At 33.4% G+C, this 26,554-nt stretch overlaps 1 protein-coding gene across 1 annotated transcript; it reads right to left on the bottom strand.

The window, feature by feature from the left end:
- Positions 1 to 510: 510 nt before the first annotated feature.
- Positions 511 to 26,418, bottom strand: mfrn (mitoferrin). The gene is made up of 5 exons (XM_065355606.1): positions 25,960 to 26,418; positions 24,921 to 25,146; positions 2,488 to 2,544; positions 1,718 to 2,025; positions 511 to 1,587 (listed from the first exon to the last, which is right to left on the bottom strand). The coding sequence occupies exons 1-5, from the start codon at positions 26,074 to 26,076 to the stop codon at positions 1,159 to 1,161; spliced, it is 1,137 nt and encodes a 378-aa protein (XP_065211678.1). The 5' UTR covers positions 26,077 to 26,418; the 3' UTR covers positions 511 to 1,158.
- Positions 26,419 to 26,554: the final 136 nt, after the last annotated feature.

Here is a 26,554-nt window from a genome sequence, read left to right on the forward strand (position 1 = left end):
TAACATCAGGAGTACACATTGAAACAGTAACAAAATATGAACACTTTTACCAGCACCCATTCTAATGAATTTAAAAAAATTAGTCAGCAATAATCTTAATTGGATCATTCAAATCGAAGCTTTCAAAAATTAGAGAGAATATCGAAGCTATGTTGATCAAATACTTAATTTGATCAAGTACATGTAACAATATTTCAATCATGTTTCAAAGATTTTCACTTCATAATAGGCCTACAGTTTCTTACAGCACTTTTGCTAATTTAGTAACACAGCTCTGCAAAAAAATCATGATTACAGTTTCATTATGTATAACGATAACGAACGTGATCTAACAACTGTTCTTGCAATTCAATCTTACGGAATCGTAACGTTAGATTCGGGCAAACTTCAGTATTACAAATTATTGTCAAAATATTCGCCAGCATTAAGGATGAAGTTACGCAAACAATAATTTCAATCACATTCGTCAACGTATCGGACATTGTACAAGCAACAGACACCGACAACAAGCATCGTTAAATAATTTAATTCGAATAATACAACAAAACAAAAACAAAAAAAGTAACGTAACCACGAAACAAAAGAAACGATACAAATACAGAAGATTTCTTTTTCAAAATTCGTACGTACAACACGCGATATCTACTCGTTTTGATAATTAGATCGAGAAAAAAAAAACAATATCGAAGTTATCATCGAAGATGAATAACGAAACGATCGTATATAGTGTAATCGACACGTGTTGCGTTGTGTTTTAATTAAATGCGAGCGAAAAACCAATTCGCATTACTTCATCCTTAACCCGGCTGCCGATTCGAGGGCTAAATTACGAGTAAATTTAGTCGAACGTCGTACAAGTTATCACAGCCTGCTACATGAAGTTGTACAAAAACCATCACTCAAAGCGTTAAGACTCCGTAAGACGACGACATCAAGCGGCATTCGCACATTCGCTTATTTTCGCTACTACGGTTTGTACGATATACCAAAGAAAACAATAGGACGAAAGATGGTACATAAATGATTTTTAGTTCTCGTAAGCTGACCAAAAAAAACGGTATTTTGATACGACCGATGCGCGTCGCAGGCGCTCTATAAGCTTGGCGAATAAAAGAACATACTGAACGGCTGGGAACCGAAGCGAGTCTCAGTTTAAAATCACCTATGTCGTACGTCGATCATGGAATTAGTGGTAACATTGTCGCTGGTATGCACGGTAGACAATGAGTAAGCATTATAAACACCATGATGAGAACTAGTAATAGGTAACTCGCATCTGATCGATGATTGTTTCGAAGACGAGCTAGTTCGCGACGACGACGATGACGACGACGACGACGACGAAGGCAACGAAGATGGCGACGCTAATTCTAAATGCGGCGTCTTCGGCACAGCGATCAGAACTCCTTCTTCTTTCTGCGTCAGCGATCTGTTTAATACGTATTTCAAAAATTCATATGTGCTCCAACAAATAGCCGTGGACGGTATTTGATACAGGACTCGAGCTTGCAGCCCTCGAAAAAATCCTAAAAATCCGCCCAGTCTGTATACAACTCCGACTGCTTCTAGAAGACCGGTCACCTTGACCTATCGAACACGACAAATCGTTAGCAAAATCATCGCACAGATGGCTCTTTTATGTATGTACTTTTGTTTAGATTTGCACTTTTGACCCAAAAATACACGTACGAGTATCTACGTATAGCGTCTGTCTTACCTGTCCTTGTTGAGTATTCAACAACGTTTTACAAACGTCTAACGGCGTTGTTATGGCGGCCGCGATGCCGCCGGCGATCGCTCCCGATATCATGTGAGCTGGCGGATTGTAACGTCGCTCGTGGTTCGTAATACTTTGGCAAAATTCGTAAGTCATGAAATGTAAACTTTGAAATGGTAGATTCATTACCAGTTGGGTCGTATACGAGAAGTAAAATGCTCGGAATCCTTCTTGGCCGTATACCTTACGTATACATTCGGCGATCGAACTGTACGGACTGTTGAACATCTGCAACCTTTGTTTGATCACTATAAAGCAATGAGAAAAATCGCAATATTAGAATCAATATTCGTTGAGAATCGACAAAACGTATAGGTAAATATTGATAGTTGTTTGATATTTTGTTGTGCAAGGGTAGCAACAGAATGAAATTCGAAAGCTCAGTTTGAGAATGAATGGAAGTATAGAAGCACTAGGTAATGGTTTTTTAGACAAATTGTTTAAATGAACGAAAAGTTCTCATTGGTTTTAGCGTAGGCGATTTTACATGCTGGAAAAAGAATTCTCCGTAGAAAAATTCAACTTTTTTATGTAAATAAATTGATGGCAACGAGCTTTCAAATTTGACATTCAATTATACAGAATAGACGGCGTTTGAAAATCGACCACTTTACGCACCGCATCCTATACTTTTACAATATTTATGATGTTTTAAAATACCGATACGTTTTGTTATGTGAATAAACAATCGATAAATTGACTCGACTCACCATCAGTGGGTGTCATGATACCATCGTGCAATAATGTTGATACGCAACCAGCCATGCCTGAAAACAAAAAAAAAAAAAATCAAAATTTAGACGCCATCTTCACAGGTACATACATATTTTACATACATAAATACGTAATTTCGGCCATACTGGGTAAAATTCTCTAACAATATCAATACCTAATACACAAAAAACTCTGATTCTGGACTAACTCATTCAATATTTTACGATGTTACATTTTTTCTCATCTGATTTTATAAAAATTGCCAATAAAGATGCAGATTAAATTGAAAATTTGAAAATTAATTTTCGGCCATTTTTCCCCCAAATTTCTTGTTCATTTTGCTGATGATGTTATTACATACTTACAGTCAGATTTTTCTTACAAAGTGAAAATATAAGGCTTATACAAGACTCGTACTTAATTTATCCAAAAAAAGCTACAAAACGTGAGCAAAACTTTTACCTAAAATGTAGAAATAATAATTTAAAAAAAAAAAACATTACGAATTGAAATGTTCTGGTTTTTAATTATTCTAATTTGAACTGAACTTTTTGGGGGAAAAAGGAGACTTTTCGGCACCTTCTGGCAACAAAGTAAGAATTTTGGCAGTTTCTGGAAAAATTTTTTCTGACAAAAATTGAGACTTGACAGTTTTAACAAGACAGACTGGCAATTTATGAAAAAAAGTCAGACTTTTTGGAATTTTCAGCCAAAAAAAATCTTGTTGGAATACAAGATTTGTTAACAAAAAGCAAGATCTTGAAAATTTCAGCAAAAATCACAACTTTTTGAGAATTATTGACAAAAAATGACACTTTTTGGCAATTTCTGGCAAAAAAAAGCAAAACTTTTAAATTTAGATGACTGTTGAAAAAAACAAAAAAGTGAAAATCTTTAGCAATTTTGCTAAAAAGTAAGAATTTACCTATGTCAAAAAACAAAAATGAAATAATTTCAACGAGAAACAGCAATTCTGTGGAATTATTGGCAAATAATTACACTCCTTCGCATGTATTTTCGAAAAGAAAGTCAAGTCGAGTCTTTTTTGCAGTTATTAGATGAAAAAAAAAAAAAACAAAACTTTATGGTAGGTACATATTTTGGCAATTTTGCGCGAAAAAGCAAGGCTTTTCAATCGTTAAAAATCTAGATTTCTGTCAATTTTTCACAAATAGCAAAACTTCAAGACAACTTCTGAAAAAAAAAAGATTTTTTATGTTTTTTTTCCTCTTCTTTTTAAAAAAACACAATTTTTAGCAATTTTACTTTTGAAAAAAATACCTTCAATTTTTGAAAAAAAAATATTTTTTGGCAAAAAGCAAGACCAGAAATTCTAGCAAAAAGCTTGGCAATTATTGGCAAAAAAATTATACTTTTTCATAGTTTTTGTTAAAAAAGGATTTTTTTCAATATTTAAAGAAAAAGCGATCATTTTTGGAATTACATGGCAAGAAAGCAAAACTTATAGAAAATTTCTAACAAAAAATTAAGGCTTTTAGAAATTTTTCACAGAAAAAAGGAACAATTTGGCTGCAATGTTAAAATGTGGGATTTTTTTATATTTTTGGCAGAAGGCAAGACTTTGATAATTTTAACAAAAGTGGAGCTTTGTATCAAAAAACTTGATTTTTTGAGAATCTGTACAAAAAGTAACTTTGAAAAGGCCTGACATTGTCTTATTATCGCTTAATCCTGCTCGAGTTGATGTAGGAGGCTGAAATGTTGCACGTTCAACCCCTCTTCACCCTTTTCCAGCAATAACAAGTGGATTTTGATTTACTTTTGTACTTTAAAAAAATTATTGTTAACGAGGTTTTTGATTTTCAAACTAATTTTCTTTTTTGGTGATAATTCACACCACTTTGTTCACATATTTCTTCATTTATCGCTTTGATAAAACCAAAACTGCCTATTATTTCATAAGACAGAATTGGCGCCCAACGTGGGGCGCCAATTCTGTCACATGAAATAATAGGCAGGTTTTATCAAAACAATCCATTCACCAATATGTACACTATTCAACTGTCTCAGTAAGGTGCACCGGGGGAAGTCAGAACGTTTTTTCACAATTTCAACTTTGATCAGCTGTTACTCTCGTACTAATGAACCAATATGGCTGAAATTTGGTATGTAGGTTCCCATAAGGGTTCTTAACCTATGGTAAAAATTTCAGCGCGATTGTCGCAGTAGCTTTCGCACAATCGAATAAAATGTAACTTGTTCTGACTTAGTCAGAAAATCTACAAAATTGATTGGTATTATTAAGATTCGACCCTGATCGATGCGCAATATGTCGAATAACATGTTTTCGAGGTCGTAGAATCCAAATCTGGAGTTATTTTTTTTGTAGGAGTGGGGGGTGAGGCGTGGGGAGGGGGCAATTCTAAATTTTTCGTACATTATTGTGTAATATGTCGATTGATATGTTTTCGAGGTCGTAGAATCCGAATCTGCAGTCATTTTTTTTGTAGGAGTGGAGGGTGAGGCGTGGGGAAAGGGAAAATTTCAAATTTCTCCTACATTATCGTGTTATATGTCGAATAATATATTTTCGAGGTCGTAGAATTCGAATCCGGAGTTATTTTTTTTTGTAGGAGAGGGAAGTGAGGCGTGGGGAGAGGTAATATATCAAATTTTTCCTATACACTATCATGTAAAACGTTGAATAACATGTTCTCGAGGTCGTAGAATTCGAATCTGGAGATATTTTTTTTGTAGGGGTGGGAGGTGAGTCAAGGGGAGAGAGAGTAAATTACAAATTTTGCCTATATTAATGTGTAATATGTCGATTGATATGTTTTTGAGGTTGTAGAATTCGAATCTGGGGTTATTTTTTCGCAGGGGTATGAGGCGAGGCAAGAGGAATGGAGAAATTTCAAATTTTGCCTATAATATTGTGTAACATGTTGGTTGATATGTGTTCAAGGTCGCAGAATTCGAATCTTGAGCTAGTTTTTAGGGTCGAGTGCTATTCAAGTATCACCGTTTGGGGAGAGGGCCCCACCCATGCGAACCTACGACTCACCTTCCACCTTCACTATAAAAAATGACTCCGGATTCGAATTCTACGACCTCCAAAATGTATTATTCGACATATAACACGATAATGTAGGAGAAATTTGAAATTTTCCCTTTCCCCACGCCTCACCCTCCACTCCTACAAAAAAAATTACTCCAAATTCGGATTCTACGATTTCGAAAACATATTACTCGACATATTACACAATAATGTACGAAAAATTCGAAATTTTCCCTCTCCCCAAGCCTCACCCCCCACTCCTACAAAAAAAATGACTGCAGATTCGGATTCTACGACCTCGAAAACATATCAATCAACATATTACACAATAATGTAGGAAAAATTTAGAATTGCCCCCTCCCCACGCCTCACCCCCCACTCCTACACAAAAAATAACTCCAGATTTGGATTCTACGACCTCGAAAACATATTATTCTACGTATTACACATCGATGAAGTCGAATCCTAATTATCAATGTTCACTTTTCTGACTTACCCCATAGCACTAATTTAGGGGGTAAGTCAGAAAAAGCGATATAAATAATGAATAATTGAAAATTAACAAAAATTGAATACTTGGGGTTTTACATTATTGTTTTAGGAATACTTTCACTTATAATATCGCTTTTACTGATCATTTCTTCTGAGGTAAAAAGCAGTTTGAAAAACACTGATTATAATTTGAAATCAAATTCAAAACAGCAACTAAAAATGAACCAATGAAAAGCCTGTAAAATGAAACTGGGTCGCGAAATTTTTTATGCTGTGATGAAGTAGGGGTAGCACCCTCAAGTTACCCCTGGGTAGCGCTTCGGCAGATATAAGCCTCTAAGAGCTAGAGCAGTTTTTCTGACTTACCCCGAATTCGGACTTCCCCCGGGGCACCTTACAAACTTACTGTCTAACTTGATCCCAACTAAATTAATAAACGATATAAAAATGTCATGTTTGAGTGTCCTACTTATTCATTCTCACACTCCTCAACCTATTTCTCAAACTCTGACTCATCCAAATAGCTCACTCTCTATACACTCCTATTATTCTCATACAACATGCTCCCATCTTGGCTAATTTGCTAGTAACTCTGAGAACTTTTCATTAATTATTTATTTTTTTACAGTTTTCGACAAATTTCTCAACAATTTCAATGATTTGTTTAATATTCCTTAAAATAAGGCTTGTAGCTTGTAAGTTGTAGGACTGTTGAAGTTTTGTGATTGCTTCAAAATCAAGGTCTTTGTTTGGCGCTTTCTAATTGTCCGGTCCAGTCCAGTCCAGTCTAGTCATTCTGTCCTGCATTTTTTGTCTTTGTAGGCCAGTCTGGTCTGGTTTTGACCAGAAATTTTCATCATGGTTGTCAGCCCAGGTCCAAAAAACAGCCTTCATTTTTCAGAAAGAAAAAACGCAGGCTTGTCGGACCGGACCAAAAAACCAGACCAATGACTGCGACCGGACCCAAAAATGCACACAAGACTGACTGGACCAGACCAGACCTTGGACCTCTAGAAAAAATTTATGTAAATATTAACCGAACAGATGACCCTTTTCAGAAAAAATAACAGGGACAGACCGAGACCGAAGACCTTTCTAAAAAATCTGACCAATGACTGCAGTTTGGACCTCAGTTATGTCCAATTTTTCAAATTTATAATGCCATTTTAGATGCCTATTTTGAATAAATTTCCATTGTGATTTAATTTCTTTCAAAGTTTCAATGTTTTGAAAGTAAAAATCCCATTTCTCAACTCATCTTATGTGTTGGAAAGCTTTTTTCTTTCTGAAAAATGAAGACCGTTTTTTTGGACCTGGGCTGACCCATGACCATAATGAAAATTTCTAGTCAGGACCGGACCGGACCGACCTACAAAGACAAAAAATGCAGAACCAAATGACCTGACCGGACCAGACCGTTTGAAAGCTCCAAACTAGGACTTTGATTTTGGAGCAACTGCAAAAACCTGAGCGGTCCTACAAGCCTGGAAAAAATACTTTCAAAACATAAAAACTTTGAAAGAAATTAAATCACTTGTGTGCATTTTTGGGTCAGGTCACAGTGATCGGTTGGGTTTTTTCGTCCAGTCCGACAAGCCTGCTTAAAATCAAGGAAAAACTACACTCACAAGCTTTTACCATTCCAACGTTTTAAAAGGTGCAAACGAAAAATTCACTTTGGGCCCTTCATAGTCCATTTTTTATCGATTTTAGGCGTTTCAAAAACTGTTTAAAATTTTTATACATTCACTTCGTCTAAAACTGAAACATGGGGAACATCTTTGACAGAGTTTGAAAAAAAAAACATTTATTTGAAAATTGACATACATACATACACACAATTTACAAAATGTAATTTGAGAATTGCAAATTCAATAATATTATTCAATTGAGAAATATTCTAGGGATTCATTTCTTCAATTTTCAAAAATTTTTCATCACAAAAAAAAAATGAAAATTAAAGAACAGTTTTCAAATTTCAACTTGAAAGGTGTGATCTCTATTTTTTTTTTCAAGAAGGAAAAAAACTACATTTTTAAAAGAAAAATTCAAAAGCGAAGTGAGCAATAAGCAAAAAGAAAAAAAACTCTCTTGAAATCAGAAAATAGCTGATTGCTTATTTTAACAGTTGTTGATTTTGTGTCATTACTAGAGCCTCCTCTGAATGATTCGTTTTGGTAATTTCAAATTTTCAACCCCCCACCCCCACCTACCACCTTCTTTACACGAAAAAGTGTATTTTTGAACATTCTTCAGACATAATGATGTTCAATTTCGAGTAATTTCCGGGCCTTCTCCTAAATGACCTGCAGGCTTAAAATTTAGCATACACTTCTGGAGGATGCTTCATAGATGCACATTGCACGTTTCGTAGATTTAGACATTGCAACCCTTCTCCTCGCCCTTTCCCAGCAACGAAAAAAAGGGAGCTGAAATTTCGCGTTTTCAAACAGAAGGTGTTCTAGATGAATATTTTGTGATTCGTAGGTTAAAATTTCCAAATCATCGAGCATTTCTTGATTTTACAATCGTATGGGTAAACTGCGTCTTAGTAAAAAACAAGAAAAATCATCTGGAGTCATTTTCACACATCAGCGTTTTCTTTAAACAATGAGGTTGCCAACACGTAAATGCAAAAATGATAATTGCTGACGCTGAATAGTTGCGACTGATGCGTAATTTGTACAATAGGAAGTCAAATAACGAAGTGTAGGTATCATTATTTCATTTCGAGCAAAAAGAAATACGTAGATCGATTTAAAAAAACTAAAATTTTTCAATTTGGATGAAATATTCAAATTTTAGAATGATCATGATCACTCATAGGGAAAAATGAATGACTAATGTCAGTAAAATCCTCTCTGTAAATCAATGCGAAAGAGCAAAATACAATAATTAAAATATTCCAGAACCATGCAGTTCATCTGGAAGTCCAGTAAGTATTCAAAAAAATCAACTCAGCGAAAATTATTACACGCAAATTTTCATCGAGTTTCGATATTGAATGAGCTATATATGCAGCAAAACTTTCGTACAAAGTTTACAACAACTTTGATTTTGACTCGAGGTAGGTGAAATATTTCCATAACATAACAGTTTATAACACAGCACGTGTAAAATTGTTCGAAATGAAATAAATTTCAGAGCATGTACCGATAAACTTGAATATCTAAAATGTGTCACTTCTCTTCTCCCTCCTCTAAAGTTTGAAAAAAAAATCGCCATAGCTGTATTACAATATAATATGTATACGAGCGCGAAATAAAATTCGCTAATTGTGTACTTATCGCGCAATTTTTATCGCATTGGATTACTGCATGCGATCATGTTGGCATAAAAAAAAATAGGAAACATTACACCGTTGATAAAGCGGATTAAATGAAAAAATTCATTTCGCTTGTAAACCGCATGCATTGTGTAAATCAAACGAGATAAACGGAAGAAAATACATTTATTATACTGAAAATTTTCATTTTTCTTAACAATTTTATTTTTTTAAATTAACGTGTCGACGAGATGAGCGAACAGAATTACTTGGAAATTGCAAATTAGCAGGAGTGAGTGATACAACAAAGTAAGTAACGTGGTGTAACTGCATGGTGTACATCGGCGTCATTCACCGAACTATGGTTTATTTTAGTCTCATCGTGAAAATTCGTCAATAAAAAAAGCACGCTAGAAAGAATGAGTCGTCTCGAGTTCGGCTCGTCGTAATAATTCAGCTTCGAGCGAACAAATTCGGCATTCGAATACGTATTTTTACCCATGAATTATGTAACTCGTTAAAAAAAAGTTCGCTATAAGACAATCACCACGATATATGCATACGTCGAGTACCATAAGCTATTTTTTCCCATTCTGACGTAATATTCGTCACATTTGCAGGTATTTTTCCAGTCGTGGGCCGATGAATGGGAGTGAAAATAATTCCCTGAGCGGAATACAGGTGAAAATAATTTTTTTCGACGGTGTTTCCTTCTTTTTACCAAAAAAAAAAGCTATTCTGGGCGTTGCTTTCTAAATCAACCTACGATATTACTCGTACCTTCGCTTTCCCTCAAGTTTTTCAAATATTTTTACCCATACAGTGTATTGGATAATTTTTTTATTTAGCAAACATTGTAATTGGCTACAAGCTACGTTCTTTGATAAAAAATACACGAAGTTCAATATGGCGTAAGGTAGGGAAAACTCGACCAAATAGAACATTATCTTCTCACGCAATTTTCAACACCGACGGCAACACCTACGCTGGTGAAATTATTTTCGCAAATTTTACCCCATCAATTCGTTCGCATAAAAGTAGGGAAAACAGCGCAGATGGGCCAGACAGGCGAACCAAGATAGGAGGCAGACAGACTAATCCTCGTTTACATTCATGGAGCAACTCGTTTATATTATAGTTTCACCCTGTCCGAAAACATAATTATACAACAAAAATCCGCCAACGTATTCGTAGGTACGACTTTTTGAACTTTTTAAAGCTTGAAATTCAGAGCAGAACGTATGCTAGAAAATGCACCAAAATATATACGCGAAGAAAACGTTTATACGATATGTATGTACTATAAATGCTTAGGAATTTATCGTTGCAGAGTTAACTTGAAAAAAAAACATAAAAATTTTTTGTACAAGAAAGTGAAGAAATGAAAATTTTACCTTATCAGTGTGCGTTGTAAAATGTATGGAGTTATTGCAACGAATACGTGTTGGGAAAGTTCTAGAAAATTTTTATGACGATGACGTGGTCATTTTGAGTGAAAATCGAATGCATTTTTCTAGTAAATTTGAATCAAATTTTCAAAAACTCAACCACAAGGAAATTTAAACATCAAGCCAGTCCAGTCCCATAAAAGAATGATTTTTCACATTTTTTAGATCAATTTTTGCAATATTCCAGATTGATTAAATAAGAATCAAAAGTGCACAAGTCACAAAGTAGGTGAAAGGGAGTAGGGAAATTTAATGAATTTTCAAAAATTAAAGAAAAAGGGGATCAAATATCTTAAAAATTTTGAAAATTATTCATTTTTCGATAATTTTTCCATAGCACTGATTTTTTTTTTGCCCAAAAACTAATAATAATGATGTAATGATGTGAAAATTCGGAATCTTACAGACTAACGTTGACCTTGCACGGCTGATTTGACAATTTTTTTCGTCCTAAACATGAAAATCGATATTCTATCTGGAGACAGCAGAGACATTTGGAATTCACATGAGTGGGGAGGGAGGAGGAGGAGGGGTTCGGAATGTTTTAAAACGTGAAAAATCAGTACTTTAAAAATGGAGAAAAATTTCAATTTTTAAAATTCGCAGGAAATTCAGCCTCTTTCCTCATTTAAGTGTTCGACCTAAATTCTAGCCTTTAAATATTATTGAAGACGTGTTCTCAGCCAAAAAGTCTTTAGTTAGAACAATGTTTACAGTTTTTGAAAATTCTGAGACACTCGTCACCCCACATGAGGGTTTTTTGTTTCCTCGACGCTCATTTTTCATAAAATTTCAAGGTTTTAGAATCAAAATACCCCATTTTTTATTCAAAGTGAACGAATTTTACAAATTGAGAGTACTGAAATACCGAAAAAAATGCACACAAAGCTTGAATAAGGACCTTGGGGAGGGGTGCATTAAATTTTTTTCGCCATTTTTTCATGCTTCTGCCCCTTTCAAGTTGTTTGTCACGATTTACGACAGAAAAAAAATTCTTGCAAATTTTAGTCCATAACTAGAAATTAAATTATGCCAAAGGCTCCCTAAAATTTGCAAAAATTGAAAAAGAAAATGTATACGAGGATTAAAAAATTCCCATTTCATGATTCAAAATTCTTCTTAAAAATGAGCTCTTTATCAGGAAAAAACCACTTCTATAGCTTCCAAGAAATGTTGATGCACCTTATAAAACCCTTCAAAATTTAAAAAAGAAAAAAAACTAAAATTTGATAAAAGACAAGTCGGTGACAATTTTCCAATAATTTTACATTTTTGTGTCAAAATTCCAAACTTCGTCCGACTCTCAAATTATCTCATGCCTAATTGTAAAAAATAAAAAACACAAAATGAAATTTTTTTCAAAACATTAAATGTTTAACCTAGAATTTTTCTGAATAACACCCCTTTTGAAGAAAATACAACCCCAGTCTCCAAAGTAATCATGTTTCAACGTATCAAGTCCCTTGTCAAAATAAGTTATTAAAAACTTTTTCATTTAAATGCCAAAAAAAAAAAAAAGACAAAGAATCAGTTTTTTATAAAAAGTAACTTTAGTAACTAAAAAATGTCAAAAAAGGAACCAAAAAAATTGCAAGACGTGAGCAAAATATTTTGACCTAGGAAAAAAATCACCAAAAAAAACCGAACCAATGAAAAACACTCTTTTCCTTCAATTAAAGCTGTAAAAAAAAATTACGAAACAATTATAACATTCCAATAGAAACCCAATAATGAAACTCGATTGAGAACGTATACAATTTCAGTAAAAAACAGAATTTTTGACAATTGACCACGATAAAGATACATTTTCCAAATTTTCATCAGTAAAGTGGACCAGTTTCGCAACTTTTTGGTAATAAAGCAACTAGCAAGACTTTTTGGCAATTTTTGGCGTCAGTTCCAGGCGAAAAGCAAGATTTTAACCACTTCAATGAAAGGTATTGCTCTTTTGGAATTTTTTTGGGGAAAACCAGATCTTTGAGCAATTTTTGGTAAACAATTGAAACTTTTTGGCTTTTATGTTGAAAAAATAACAATTTTCAAATTTTTTGCCAATAAAATAAGTTAAATTTTTTTTTGAAATTTTTGAAATTTTTAGGTAAAAAAGTGGAAATTTTTGTAAAAAGCAAGACTTTTGGAAATACTAGCAAAATAGTGATAATTTCTTACAATTTTTGTCAAAAAAGTGAGACTTTTTGCATACTTGTTTTTTTTGGAAACATGTTGGCAAAAAGTGAAACTTTGACAATTATGGCGAATAGGCAAAGCTTTTTTGGTAATTTTTGGGCATTTTTGAAAAAAAAGGAAAAAATTGTTACTTTTAGTAACTAGGTTACCTATTTAAAAAGTAACCGAGTACGAGCCCTGTTACATTCGTTTCTTTTACATATTTTCATTCATCATTTTAGGTGGATGTGGGGGTGGGGGTGGACTTGATACAAGCGAACCAACATTTTTTTGGAAGACCAGAGGTGGGTTTTTTCTTGACAAGTACCTATGTTAGGTTATTTAGAAGAGTTGTGAGACAGAATGACGGAAATTGAAAATTCAGGGTGTTTTTAACAAAACTCTCGGACAAAAAATCACGACTTCTTCATGATTCATGACCTTTTTTTCAAATTTTTACCATATGGAAATCCCCCCTCCCCAAAAATGATTGAATAACTTGAAACTTCAAAAGAAAACGTATATTCTTTTTAATTATATTGTTTTTCAATTTGTAGGCAAATAAGTATTTCAGTTGTTACATTTTTTTGATTTTTTGAACAAATTTTTCATTTTTTAATTTTTTTTTTTCATTTTATGGGCATTTTAAAAAATTTTCAAGTGTGCTTCGAGTAAAATTCGCGACTTTTTCATGACTTTTTATGACTTTTATGACCAAAATTCATGACTTTTTTATAACTTTCATGACTTTCATGACCGTTAGACACTCTGAAATTGTTAATCCACATTTTTTTAAAATATTTTTTTGGAGGGAGGTGGGGAGGGAGGGAGGGAGGGAGGGGGGGAGGTTCCCAAAAACGCTTCACGAGAGCGTGAAAAAGCAAAAATCACATTTTAAAAGTACATAATAATTTTATTTTTCATGAGAATAAGATTTTATTCTACGAGTCCACAAAAATTGATGCAGGGATCTTCTTCCCTCCATTTGAAAAAAATATGGAACAAAATATGCTTAAATTTCAATTTTTTGTCTCAATAGGTACCTAATAAAAATTTTTATGACGATTTCAAAAAAATGGATTTTTGGTTACGTTTTTTAGATATTGACGCTAGGGACGTAGCGAAGTGGTTTTGCTGGGGGGGGGGGGGGAAGGGTATTCAAGTTACAAGCGGCGAGAGGATTGTATCACATTTTATTGTAGCCAAAAAATATAATCCAAATTTTCAACGTGCTGAACACTGTGGTATCAAAACATTTTGAAAATCTAGTGGCTCTGTTCAGAAAGAAATGAAAAATTTGAATTTTTTTATGCTTTGAATATTGTGAATATTTTTGGAATTTTTCTGTTCAATTTCCAAAGGTATTCTTGAAATTTTTCAAAGCAGTATTTTGAATGGCCCGATCGAAGCGAGGGCAAAAGTTATGGAAAATTAATGATTTGAAAAATATAATAACATCAATTTTAATGAAAGAATTCGGTTTTTCTTGTCTCAATATTTTTCAAATTCAATCATAAGTTTTTTGAAATTGTAACTCAGTAGAAAAGAATCAAATTGACCCGAGCGAAGCGAGGGTAAAAGCTTCGGAAAATTTGTAATTTGAAAAGTAGAACAACATCAAAAATTTTTCTGATCTCAACTTTGTAAAAATTTTATCAATAGTTTCTTGAAATTTTCAAGCGTAAAAAAAAACAAATTGGCCCGAGGGAAACGAGAGCAAAATGTTTCAAAATTTGTAAGTTCAAGAAGCAAAACAGCTGTAATTTTTATGAGAAAAGTTACAACAGCTTATAGACCGAGCAAAGCGAGGGCAAAACTTTTTGAAAAAAATATGAATTTTAGTTGAGAAAATCATAGATTCAGAAACAGATTTGGCTTCAAAAGTTGAGAAAGTTGTTACTTTGATGATTGTAAAAAATTTTTAGTTTTTAAAAACTCTAAAACTAAAATATTGCCGGAATTTTTGTATTTTCCCAACTTTCTTGAATTTCTTACAATTTCCCAAATTTTTCCAACTTTCGCGGAACAAGGGGGGAGGCCGCCCCTAGCACCCCTTCGCTTCGTTCCTGATTGACCTATTCAATTTATTTTTCATTGAGATCATTTGAAGAAACTCGAAAACTTGACACTAATAAAAAACAAAACTAAAAATCGACCGTTTTTTCAAAAATAAGAACAGAAGAAATTGAAAATCAAACGAGAACAAATTTTGCGCAACGAAAACAGTAGAATTTGCTTGAATCTGAACAGAATTAGGTATCAATTATGCACAAAGGTGATTTCATTTACAAAATTCCCTGATTTTTGAATGAAAGTTATGACTTTTCTGGGGTTTCTTGAGAATGGACGCCCCCAACTGATCTTTATACCTTCCTCCTTTTATACAATCGCTTTGTTTAAACCCTGCACATGAAAATCACAATCTTATGAATGAAAATAAACGCTAAATTTTTTTTTTCATATTTTTTTAATAACCTACTTAATTTGTAAATTTCTTTTTAGATACTATATTTACAACGAAAGGAATGGCCAAATCACAAACCATCATTCAGCGGATAATTTCCACCAACTAAGTACCTATAGTGTAGTATTTTATAGTTATTAGTTAAAGGTACACACCTCTCACCTTTCACACCTCTTCTCAAGTCCGCATTCATCAAACCTCTAATTTTTTTACCTTCGACCGCCTTAAGCCATCTTAAATTTGTGTGCCAATCGAAAAACACATACGTCATAATATAGACCTCTAATCCATGAACTTGATCCAATTCCCAATCCCCTCTTCACTAGGAATAAAATAAATCGTTCCACTACCGGCGTGAAATTCAAATCATCGCAGCGCGTTCGAGTTCGACCGAATCTACCGAAGCCAAAATAAACACGACTTATTCAATTAGGTAGAGGCAATTATATAATTTAGACCTTTTTCATATATCAAGATTTATATTTCTCGTCTTTTTGACGAATGAGACGACGACTACTCGTTTCATTTCATTTTCATTTCTGGCTTTATGTAATCTACAATACAATCGCACGCATGTTTCGAGCTTTCTTTATGGGCTCAACACGCAGCAGACAAATTTCCAAACGTTTACTCGACAGACTATTTCATCATCGTATAGGCAGAGTAGGTAGACTTTTAAAAATAATTTTTTAAAACGCGTCAAAACCCCTTGAAAATCGATACTAACGTCGATAAGAGCCGAATACCGCCGAACTTTCGTATATTTAAGACAATAGCCAATTACTCAGACTTGACTGAGTCATATTTTCATAATATCCTACCTATCTATCTATCTATTCGAGCTCGTGCATTCAACCGATCGAATTCACTGCTGAATACCCTTCAATCAATGACGTCTTTTTCCCCATCACGTTGCACTTCTTCTACACACCTAATGGTATAAATTGGCCGAATAGTAATTCAATTCCGCGAATCACTCGTTGGCTACAACGACGTAATACTACTTTCAACCGCATAAAAACCCAACAAAGTGGTAAATTCCTGGATCTATGACTTAGCCTAAGTATAAGGAGTAGGGAAAGTGAAAGCATTTCGTTTCCAAGACCAAGAAGAATGGCCATTAATCAACACGACGACGACGATGCACTACAGAAGAGGTAGCTACATAATTTTATAATATGCACGAAGCAGCATCGCATCGCTTCGCGCAATTTCTCAAGGTCATATTCCAAGTTGAGTACATATTTTAGCAAAAATAACACAACGATTCGCGTGCTATCTCGCGAATTCTCGTACAGTCTATTCAATTCAAGAGTACATATAATTCGTCAGACCCGGTGGAGGGACAAGACAGCTGACTGGTGGAATACAAAGTCATACGATATACTCTTCGCAACCAGTTCTCTTCTTCTCGTACTAATATTGGCATAATTCCCCTTCATTTACGAGTAGATCTCGATTCGAATTTCATTTGCAACGGATACCGGTGAGGCCGAATTAAGGGTTGTCGAGCTGGAACCTCGAACTGAAAATAAGGGTACAAGATGGCCAAGATGTTTGATAGACGAGAGACGACTCGGACTCGAACAGCAGCCATCTTGAAATTTGAAGGAAAATACCTATACTCAGAGTCAGACGCCAGACGTTACGGTAAATAAGGGAATAAAAAAATATATGTGTAGTTTATGTACTCGTAGAGAACTTTACGCACTCATCATTTTATTAGTGTACTTTTTGTTAAAAAGGGTAATAAATTAAACGCTCGGTAACGCGCGGGAAGGAGTTAATTTAAATAAACTATTGCAACTGAAATCGTAAAAATACCGTAGATAATTTCAATATCGCGGTAATTATTTCATCGCGTGGAATCTTTTTTTCTCTAGGCTATTGACAAGATTCCTACGACGAGGTGAAGATACCAACTTCTACTCATCGATAAATACTTCTAGCGAACTTTTAGTTATAGTAATTCGATCGAAGCAGAAAGCAAGGCGAGGGTATCTCGATGAACGTGATTCTTTGGCTATGCACATAATTTCCATTACGATCAATTTTCCCGGAAATGCTTCGTTAACGAGATACAGAAGCAAGGTGGTTCGAAAATCACACTACAATGAAGTGATTTATATATAGGCGTGATTGATGCTGCTGTGTTATAAAACGATTGCAACGTTGCAGTACTGAATGATTTAGATTTAGAAGGGTAATACAGGAAGCCAAGAATGGAGAATGCTGCAAATTGAAATTCGATTCGAGCTTATGATCTCTCTGAAATGTAGAGCAAAACATCTTCACAAAGTTGAGAATTCAATTTAGAGCAAGTAGTCCAATAGGGAAGGAGCGAGAGAGTAAAAATTTACTCAATCCAAAACGTTTTCAGTTTCAAAAAAAATAATTGAAAAATGCGATAGAAAAAATGTGCAAAAAAGAAATTTTTGGCTATTTAAAAAAAAAAACAGGACAAAAGCAGCATCTTCTGTGAAAAATGTTCTCCAAATGTTTCAACAGCAAGTAGAGAGGGCAGAGAGCAAAAATTTATTCAAGTCAAAATTTTTCTACTCAAAAAAAAAACCACGGGAAAAAAATTTTAAAAAAAGGAGCAAACCCGAAAAATTTTGAGATTTGATTTTAAAAAATGGAGAAAAACAGGAATTTTTAGTCAGCAGTTTTATATTTTAGTTTAGTCAAAATTTTTCTACTTGAAAAAATAAAAAAAATAAAAAAAAGAGAATTAAAATTTGATGGAAAAAAATGGGAGAAAACAGGAATTTTCTGCAAATTAGGCAAAAAGGAGGACCAAAGCAGGATTTTTGTAGAAGATTTTCCCAAATGTGGGTAGTAGGGGTGGGGGAGGGGGTGGGGGGAGGGGGTAGAACGTAAATTTAATCAAGCCAGAATTTGTTCTAAGAGTGGAAAAAATGGCTAAAATCAAATTTTTGAGAATTTCAAAAAAAAAACTGAAAAAAATGCGAAAAACAAAGTTTTGAAACAAAAGATAGAAAAAATGAAATTTCAAAGTTTGATGGAAAAAATTGCAAAAAATGAGAAGTCTCTGCAATTTTGGCAAAAAAACTGGCCAAAGTAAACATTTAATCAAGCCTGAATTTATTCTGATCAAAATTTTTTAGTTGAAAAAATATGAACCAGGAAAAATTAAAAACTCCAAAAAAAATAGAATTAAAATGTGATAGGTAGAAAAAAATGAGAGAAAACGGATTTTTTTGACAATTTAGGCCAAAAAAAAGGAGGACCAAGGCAGGATTTTTGTAGGAAAATTTTTCCAAATGTGGGTAATATGGATAAGGGGGGGGGGAGTAGAATACAAATTTAATCAAACCAGAATTTGTTCTGAAACTGGGAAAATGGCTAAAATCAAATTTTTGAAAATCTCAAAAAAAAAGAAAAAAAATACAACAAAAATTTGTTGAAAAAAACGATAGAAAAAAAAATTTTACAGTTTGATGGAAAAAATGGCAAAAAACAGGAATTCTCTGCAATTATGGAGAAAAAACTGAACACGGTAAAAATTGAATCATGTCTGAATTTATTCTGATCAAAATTTTTCTAAGTATTTGAAAAATGAACCTGGAAAAAAAGGCAAAAATTACAAATTCTAAGTTAAGAAGAAAACATGAAACATTTCAAAATTTGACTGAAAAAAAAATTGAAAAACAAGACAAAATCACGGTTTTTGATGAAAAATTCTCCCAAATCTTTCTATTGGAAGTAGCGGAGGGGAAGGAGGAAGTGTAAAAATTAATTAAAACTGAAATTTTCAAAGCTAAAAATTTTTCTACTCGAAAAAAATTGTGTAAAATTGAGAAAAAACCTATTAACTTTGAAAAAAAAAGTAAAATTTTAAAAAAATGGTGGGAAATGGAATTTTTAGAAGAAAATTTTTCCAAAAGCCTCAACAATAATTGGTAGACGAGCGATAAGGAGAAAATTCAATCAAGCTGAATTTATTCTGATCAAAATTTTTCTAGTTGAAAAAATATGAACTTGGAAAAAATGGCAGAAATCAAAATTCCAAGAAAGAGAGAAAGCATGAAAAATTTAAGTGAAAAAAATATGGAAAAAACAATTCAAAAGCAGAATTTTTGACAGAAAAATTTTCCAAATGTTTCAATTGTGGGTAGGAGAGGGAAGGGGGGGAGTCTAAAAAGTTATTCAAACTAAAAGTTTCAAAGCTAAACATTTTTTTTTTCTAAAAAAAAAATGGGAAAAATGAGAAAAAAATTGAAACTATGAAAAAAAATATATGAAATAGAAAAGTTGAAAGTTTGATGGAAAAAACCAAGAGGGGCGAGGGGAGCAGGAATTTTATGCAATTTTAGCGAAAACGCAGGAGAAAAGCAGGATTTTTAGAGGAAACTTTTCTCAAGTGTTTCAAATCGGCAAAAAGAGAGGAAGAGAGGGGGGTGGGTTACAAATTTATTCAAGCCGGCTTTTTCTGAACCTACAAATTTTTATATTAACAAAAATATTGAAAAAATGTAAAAAAATTATAACTCTGAAAAAAGAGCGAAAAAAATGGAAAATTTAAAAGTTTGACAGAAAAAAATGGGAAAAACAGCAATGGGGGGGGGGGGTTAGAGTTTCATTTCCGAAAAAAAAACTAAAAAAATCAAAAAACAAAAAAAACAAAAAGAAAATTCTGAAAAAGTAGAACAAATAGAAATGTTAAAGTCTGATATGATGATGGGAGGGGGGGGGGGGCGATAAAAGCGATTATTTTCTTCGTATTTTTCAAACCATACGAAACCATCAATTCAAAGTCATTCTACAGAAATTTTTTTTCAGTTCAGAGTAGCCTACATAAAATTCAAATCTTGAAAACTTGACTTGAAAATTGGGACAGTGGCGCACTTTGGGCACACCTGGCTCCTTCTTTTGGTAGCGAATTTTTTCATATTAATCATTACTAGATAACCCGTTTTTCGCGCATACTGCGCTCCTCTTCTAGACGTGAATTGTTCATTTTAAAAATTTTGAAAGTATCTTTTTTCGCCTATAATTCCCAAAAAGTCTTGCTTTTTGTTAACATTGTTATTGTTGCTTTTTGCCGGAAATTGTGAAAGTTTATGGCTGTTTTAATAATTGACAGAAAAAAAAATTGTTTCAAAGCAAAAATTCCAATAATTCTTACTTTTTCATCAAAAATAACCCAAAGCGTAAATTGTTCTCTAAGATATCCTGAAAAGCATCACTCTGTCATCGCTTTATCATTCATTAAAATAATGTCCTACTTTTGTATAAAAATTGAAAAAAGTATCAGCTTTCTTATAACAATTGCCTGAAAAGTCATGGTTTCATTTAAAGTTGGCAAAAATTTCAAGTTTTAGGCAAAATTGCGAATTAGGCACTTATCACTTTTTTAGCAGAAGTTGCTGAAAAATTCCAAAAATACTTGTTTTTTTTCCTACAGTTGAAATGAAACTAACACATCGGATAGGATCTAATACCACATAACTGAAAATTTCAAAGTTTCACTTAACTTTGACCTGGAACTTTTTTAAGCTTTCTTCAAAACTGCGAATGTGTCAAAATGTATTTTATGGCAAGCTTATTCTAAGCAGACTATGAGTACTCTAAATATTGGTTCGGTACTGGAGAATACTTCAATAAAATACTTACTTGACACAATTTTAGAAATATTCCAAGATTTCCGAGTCAAAAATGCAATTAGGAATTTCCTTAAAACGTGATTCTAATTTTGTCAAGGACTCACAAAAAAAATTCAACCCCTCAGTTGAAAAATCTAAACTCCTACATATAACAGTAGAGATTTTCCCAAATAGTCCGAAAAGTTGATGAAAAAGTGAGATGCTAGATATAACCACTCCAGAACTCAAAAAAATTAAACCATGGTTCCAGGATTAATTTTGATACCCAATGTGCTAAAAATAGCACTTTTTCATGTGTACATCAACACCATTGTTTTTCTGTTTTGAGCTATTTAAAAACTTTTTAAAGCTCCCTTCAGAAACTTTTCAACTTTTGATAAAAACCATCACAACTAAAGTTTAAAAGCTATTTTCAAAATAAAATATTATTGAGTAGTAGAGAATACTGATTGTATGAAGCTTTTTCATGTTTTTTAAGCTTTAGGATTTCATTTAAGCTTTCTTCAAAACTGTGAATGTGTCAAAATGTATTTTATGGCAAGCTTTTTCTAAGTAGACTATGAGTACTCTAAATTGGTTCAGTACTGGAGAATACTAATTCTAAGCTTTCTTCAAAATTTCACGAATATGGTCAAAAAGTATTTTTTGGCAAGCTCGATATAGGTAGACTATACATACTTTAAAATATTCATTGGGCACTGGAGTATTCTAATTTTTACATCATATCTGAAACTTTTTGAACTTTTTTCAGCTTTAAGCTTCCTTCAGAATTTTGCGAATATGGTCAAAAAGTATTTTTTGGGGAGCTCTTTTTAGGGAGACTATACATACTTAAAATATTCATTGGACACTGGAGAATTTTAATTGTTCTTATGAAGTATGACGCTTTTTGAACTTTTTAAAGCTTTAAGCTCCTCCATGACTCACCCCACAACCTCACCAAAAAAAATAACTCCAGATTCGAACTCTACGACCTCAAAAACATATCAATCGACATATCACACAATGATATAAGAAACATTTGACATTTGAGCTTTTTTGAACTTTAAGCTTTTTTCAAAACTTTATGAATATGGTCAAAAAGTATTTTTGGCATGCATATTCTAGGTAGGCCATACATACATTAAAATAGTTATTGGATACTGAAAAATTGTAATTGTTTATGTCATGTATAACGTTTTTTGAACTTTTTCGAGCTTTGAACTTTTTCCAAAATTCTACAAATATGGTCAAAAAACATTTTTTGGCAAGCTCTTTCTAGGTACACTATACGTACTTGCGCGTATACATCGACACAGTCATTTATACTGCCTTGAACTTTTTGAGCTTTTTGAAGCTTTTGAAAGCTTTTTTCAAAACTTTTTGAACTTTTGACCAAAACCTGCACATCTACGGGTCAAAAGCTTTTTTTTGAGACATCGTCGAACAAAATCGGTTCGGCGGTTCTTCCAAACGAACGATCACAAAAAAAAACACCTTGCTATTAATATATATAGATATTGAGCTTTTTTTGAGTTTTAAAGCACAAATTTTTTGTGAACTTTTTTCTTCAACATTTGACTTTTTTAGATGCTCTTTCAAGGTATAATATACGTACTACTGTGAATACGTGACATATGCTACATATAGGCTAAAATCAATTATTGAGCTTTTTTGAGCTTTATGGCACAACTTTTTTGTAAACTTTTTTTTTGACATTGGACTTCTTTCGATGCTCATTCAAGGTATAATATACATATTTCTCTATATATGTCGAATGCACTACGTATAGGCTAAAATCAATTATTGAGCTTTTTTGAGCTTTAAGGCACAACTTTTTTGTGAACTTTTTTCTTCAACATTTGACTTTTTTAGATGCTCTTTCAAGGTATAATATACGTACTACTGTGTATACGTCGAATGCGCTACGTATGGACAAAAATCAATTATTGAGCTTTTTTGAGCTTTACGGCGCAACTTTTTGAACTTTTGATTAAAACCTGCACATCTACGGGTCAAAAGCTTTTTTTTGAGACTTCGTCGATCAAAATCGGTTCAGCCGTTCCTGAGATCTCGCTGTCACAAGAATCCGGTCATAATTTTAATATATAGATCCGTCCAGGAGTTGGTTTATAGGAAACTAAATTACCCTGCAGGCTACAATAAACAAGAAAATATAATTTTTTTGATTCATTACTCAAAGCAAATTCATATGGACTGAAGGACGATGAATACGAAATATTTAAAACAATCGATTATTGAAAACACTGATTAGTGAGTTGATCGATTAAAAATCATTAATCAATCATTTTAAATTTTTTTCTCAAATTACGGATTATACAGACCAAAATTCACGAATGATGAAATCTCAAAAGCTCACCCCTCACCCTTACCAAAATGGATTACGATCGATTAAATTTACCAGGTAAATTGATTCGAAATTAGGTACCATTTTCATTTAAACTCGAAAATGTCTCCGAAAATAGAAACTTGCTAGTCCATTTTCCCCTTCAACTTCTCTACTCAATGTTCATTTTACTCCCCTCTCTTCTCCAAACCTCACAAAATTCAAGAAAGAAAAAATTTTCTCATCTTTTAGTGAAAATTTCAATCTAAAAAAATCAACCACTCTTTTCAAATTCCTTTTTTCCCGAACTGTTCATTCTGATTAACGCACACAAAACTGAAAACCTAAAAGTCACCCTGAATTCCTCATTCTCTCCGCCAAAATACACCATTCTTCATTTCTTATTTCTTTTCTTTCTATTTTTAGACATTTTATTCGTAAATTTTTTCGCAGTAAAATGCGAAAAATTACAACCCTTTCAGTCTATAGAGACTCGACCCGTTGAAAGTTTCAAGGTCGTTAGCATTGTTAACACGCATGATAATCATTAGCGAATCAAATATTGGTTTTTGATTCCATACAGAATGTTTCGCGAGTGTAATTATCTCGATAAAAATATTCACGTGCTGATAGGACAGATATTACGAAAAAAAAAGAAGTAAAAAAGGAGAAGAATAATACATAGTATCAGCTTTTACAGCGAGTAAACCAATACGAAAGTTTTGCGTCACATGACGAAAGTTGTTATTGTAGCTGAATAAGAATAGTACATATTAACTTTCACCATATTAGAGACAAATTTATCTCGAGTGGAACTGAAACTAAATAATAATTCGAATTCAGTTCTGTATGTTGTCTAATCGATGGGAATCCCACGGTTTATATTACTTTTAATGCTAATGACTTCATTATGACGAATTACCCGGATTAAATAAAAATACCTTATCGTATTATTTCTGGAGGAAAATTTGCTCAAAAACGAGCTTAAAAAGAGGACACCTTTTAGGAATACGTCGAATACGTATGGAAAATTATCAAGGTCGAAATATCCTACATTGAATACAACATAGTGAAGAGAACCATGAATGAGCGAATTTTTTTTTTTTACTTAATTTGAGCTACTGACTGTGTATCGGTAATTGAAATTCACCTTGAAATTATGTTTAGAGTTTCGGTGACATTTCACATTGTTATTGCACTGATTTAAATAACCCGCTAGCGTTTTCTTACATTATCTGTACTTTTTATCTGTTTTTATTGCTAGACATACTCGTTTCGTAGAATCTGTGTATCGTGAAATGACTCAGATAAGGAGAAATGTGTGGATTTTTTCGTACAAATAAACCAACAACGTACTTAATATGAGTAATTGTCGCAATGGCGAAATTTCTTTTTCAGCTCGAATAAACCATCGTTAAACGACCGACGAATCTTTATAGTTAATTACCACTTATCGTTCGGTTTCACCCGAATAACAGATAAGTAAATTAACACATTCGGTGCATCGTTCATTGATGATAATGGTCGAGTAGTTTTTCGATTCTTGTCGATCGAATCGACGCGACGCCGACGACGATTAAAGAAAAAACAGACTCGAGAATATACTAAGAAACTAAGCTCACCGGATGATAAAGTAGAATTTAGAGCGGTATGTTGTGCAACTGTATCGCGCAAAAATTCGTACGATGAGAAGTACAAAGCGTGCGCTGGACCGGCTCCCAATATAACCGCGCTTATTCCTCGCATCGGCCTTAAAACACCTTCCTTCGTAACCATCTGTGACAAAACTTCGCCGACACCGCGATAACACGAGCCATTTGCCGAAGGCAATAAGCTCTGCATTCTTGTCTGTAAACATATATGCACCTTATTAGTATATTTCACCGATAATAAACCTAGAAAGAATGTTAATATTGCGTTATATCGACGCGAAATTAACAACACCATTAAATATGATTATTTATTTACTTCTCAGCTAGATGAAAAACTCGTAATCGAGTTTTCCATTTCCTAGACCTTTCTATCGAAATTTCAAAACGACCTCGTAAGGTTTACGATTAAGGTCGTTTACGTTGATCGAAATGATAAAATTACAAACTAGGAAAATATTTTCTAAACTAAGACGATTCGTTGGTCGTTTTTCGTATTAAGAAAGATGTAACTCGAAGGAAAGATGAATTGAATACGAGGATAATATATATTATCGTCTTGATTAGCTAACAAAAAAATCAAATTGAAGAATAATTTACATTTGAATGCAACGATAATAAGCACATAAAACCACCGAATAACGAGAGCATAATACACAAGTACGAGTATGTTATCAATTGTTACGGTGATATAATTACATCAAAAGTATCGAATATCTAATCAGGAGAAATATTCTTCAGATAACGGGAGAAAAATTAGTACAGAAGTGACTGAGAAACTATTACATTTAACGATTGAAAGCTCACACGAAGGGAAATTCGAAAATGAAAACAAAATACAGATATTTACGAGATAAAATTCGAGATTTGGAAAATCTTTCGATCGAAAGAGAAAGCTGAGCTCGAAACCGAACGACTATTTGACTCCCCATCGTTCTCTCGTCCGCTGAAATTACTCGTAGAGATGCTGGAAAACATACAGGGGAATTTAACGAGAGAAGGAAAGAATTACCTTGACGGAATCCAGCGGATACATTACACAATGTTCCATGATTCCTGCCATTGCTCCAGCAGTCATGTTGGTAGTAATGCAGTTAGTTGGTAAGGTTTCATAGTCTTCAAAATTCATAATACTTGATTTCGTTTACGCTCTGGAGTAGTGGAGTAATTAAAATTAATACGCTGGCCGACGGTACCCGCTTCTACCATGTATTTTGGTTATCTAGAACTTGAAAATCCACGCGTGATTGCTACACAAGCGCATACTTAATTCTGTCCTTGAGTACGAACAGCACATGAAAAAATTTTCAAAATGCCGAAGGAACAATTTCACGTCGATTTCTTGTGCACTTCGCGATGGTTTTTTATTTGACACATGCGACTTTCATAAAAATTCAATAGCGCTTTTCCGAATCAAAAAGTTACCTCTTCACTTTGATATCTCCGACAGTAGAATGCAAATTGTGAAAAATCTTATCACTAGAAACTAGAAAGTGGAAAAACCGAACGCGTATTTCGGATTTTTGAGCGAATGCGGAGGCCATTGATTGACGAGGGAATGGGGAATTTGCGTTATTTTATTCATTTCGAGTGTAAATTTGAATAAA

This window comes from Planococcus citri, chromosome 3 (assembly GCF_950023065.1).
Source record: "Planococcus citri chromosome 3, ihPlaCitr1.1, whole genome shotgun sequence".
NCBI lineage: Eukaryota > Metazoa > Arthropoda > Insecta > Hemiptera > Pseudococcidae > Planococcus > Planococcus citri.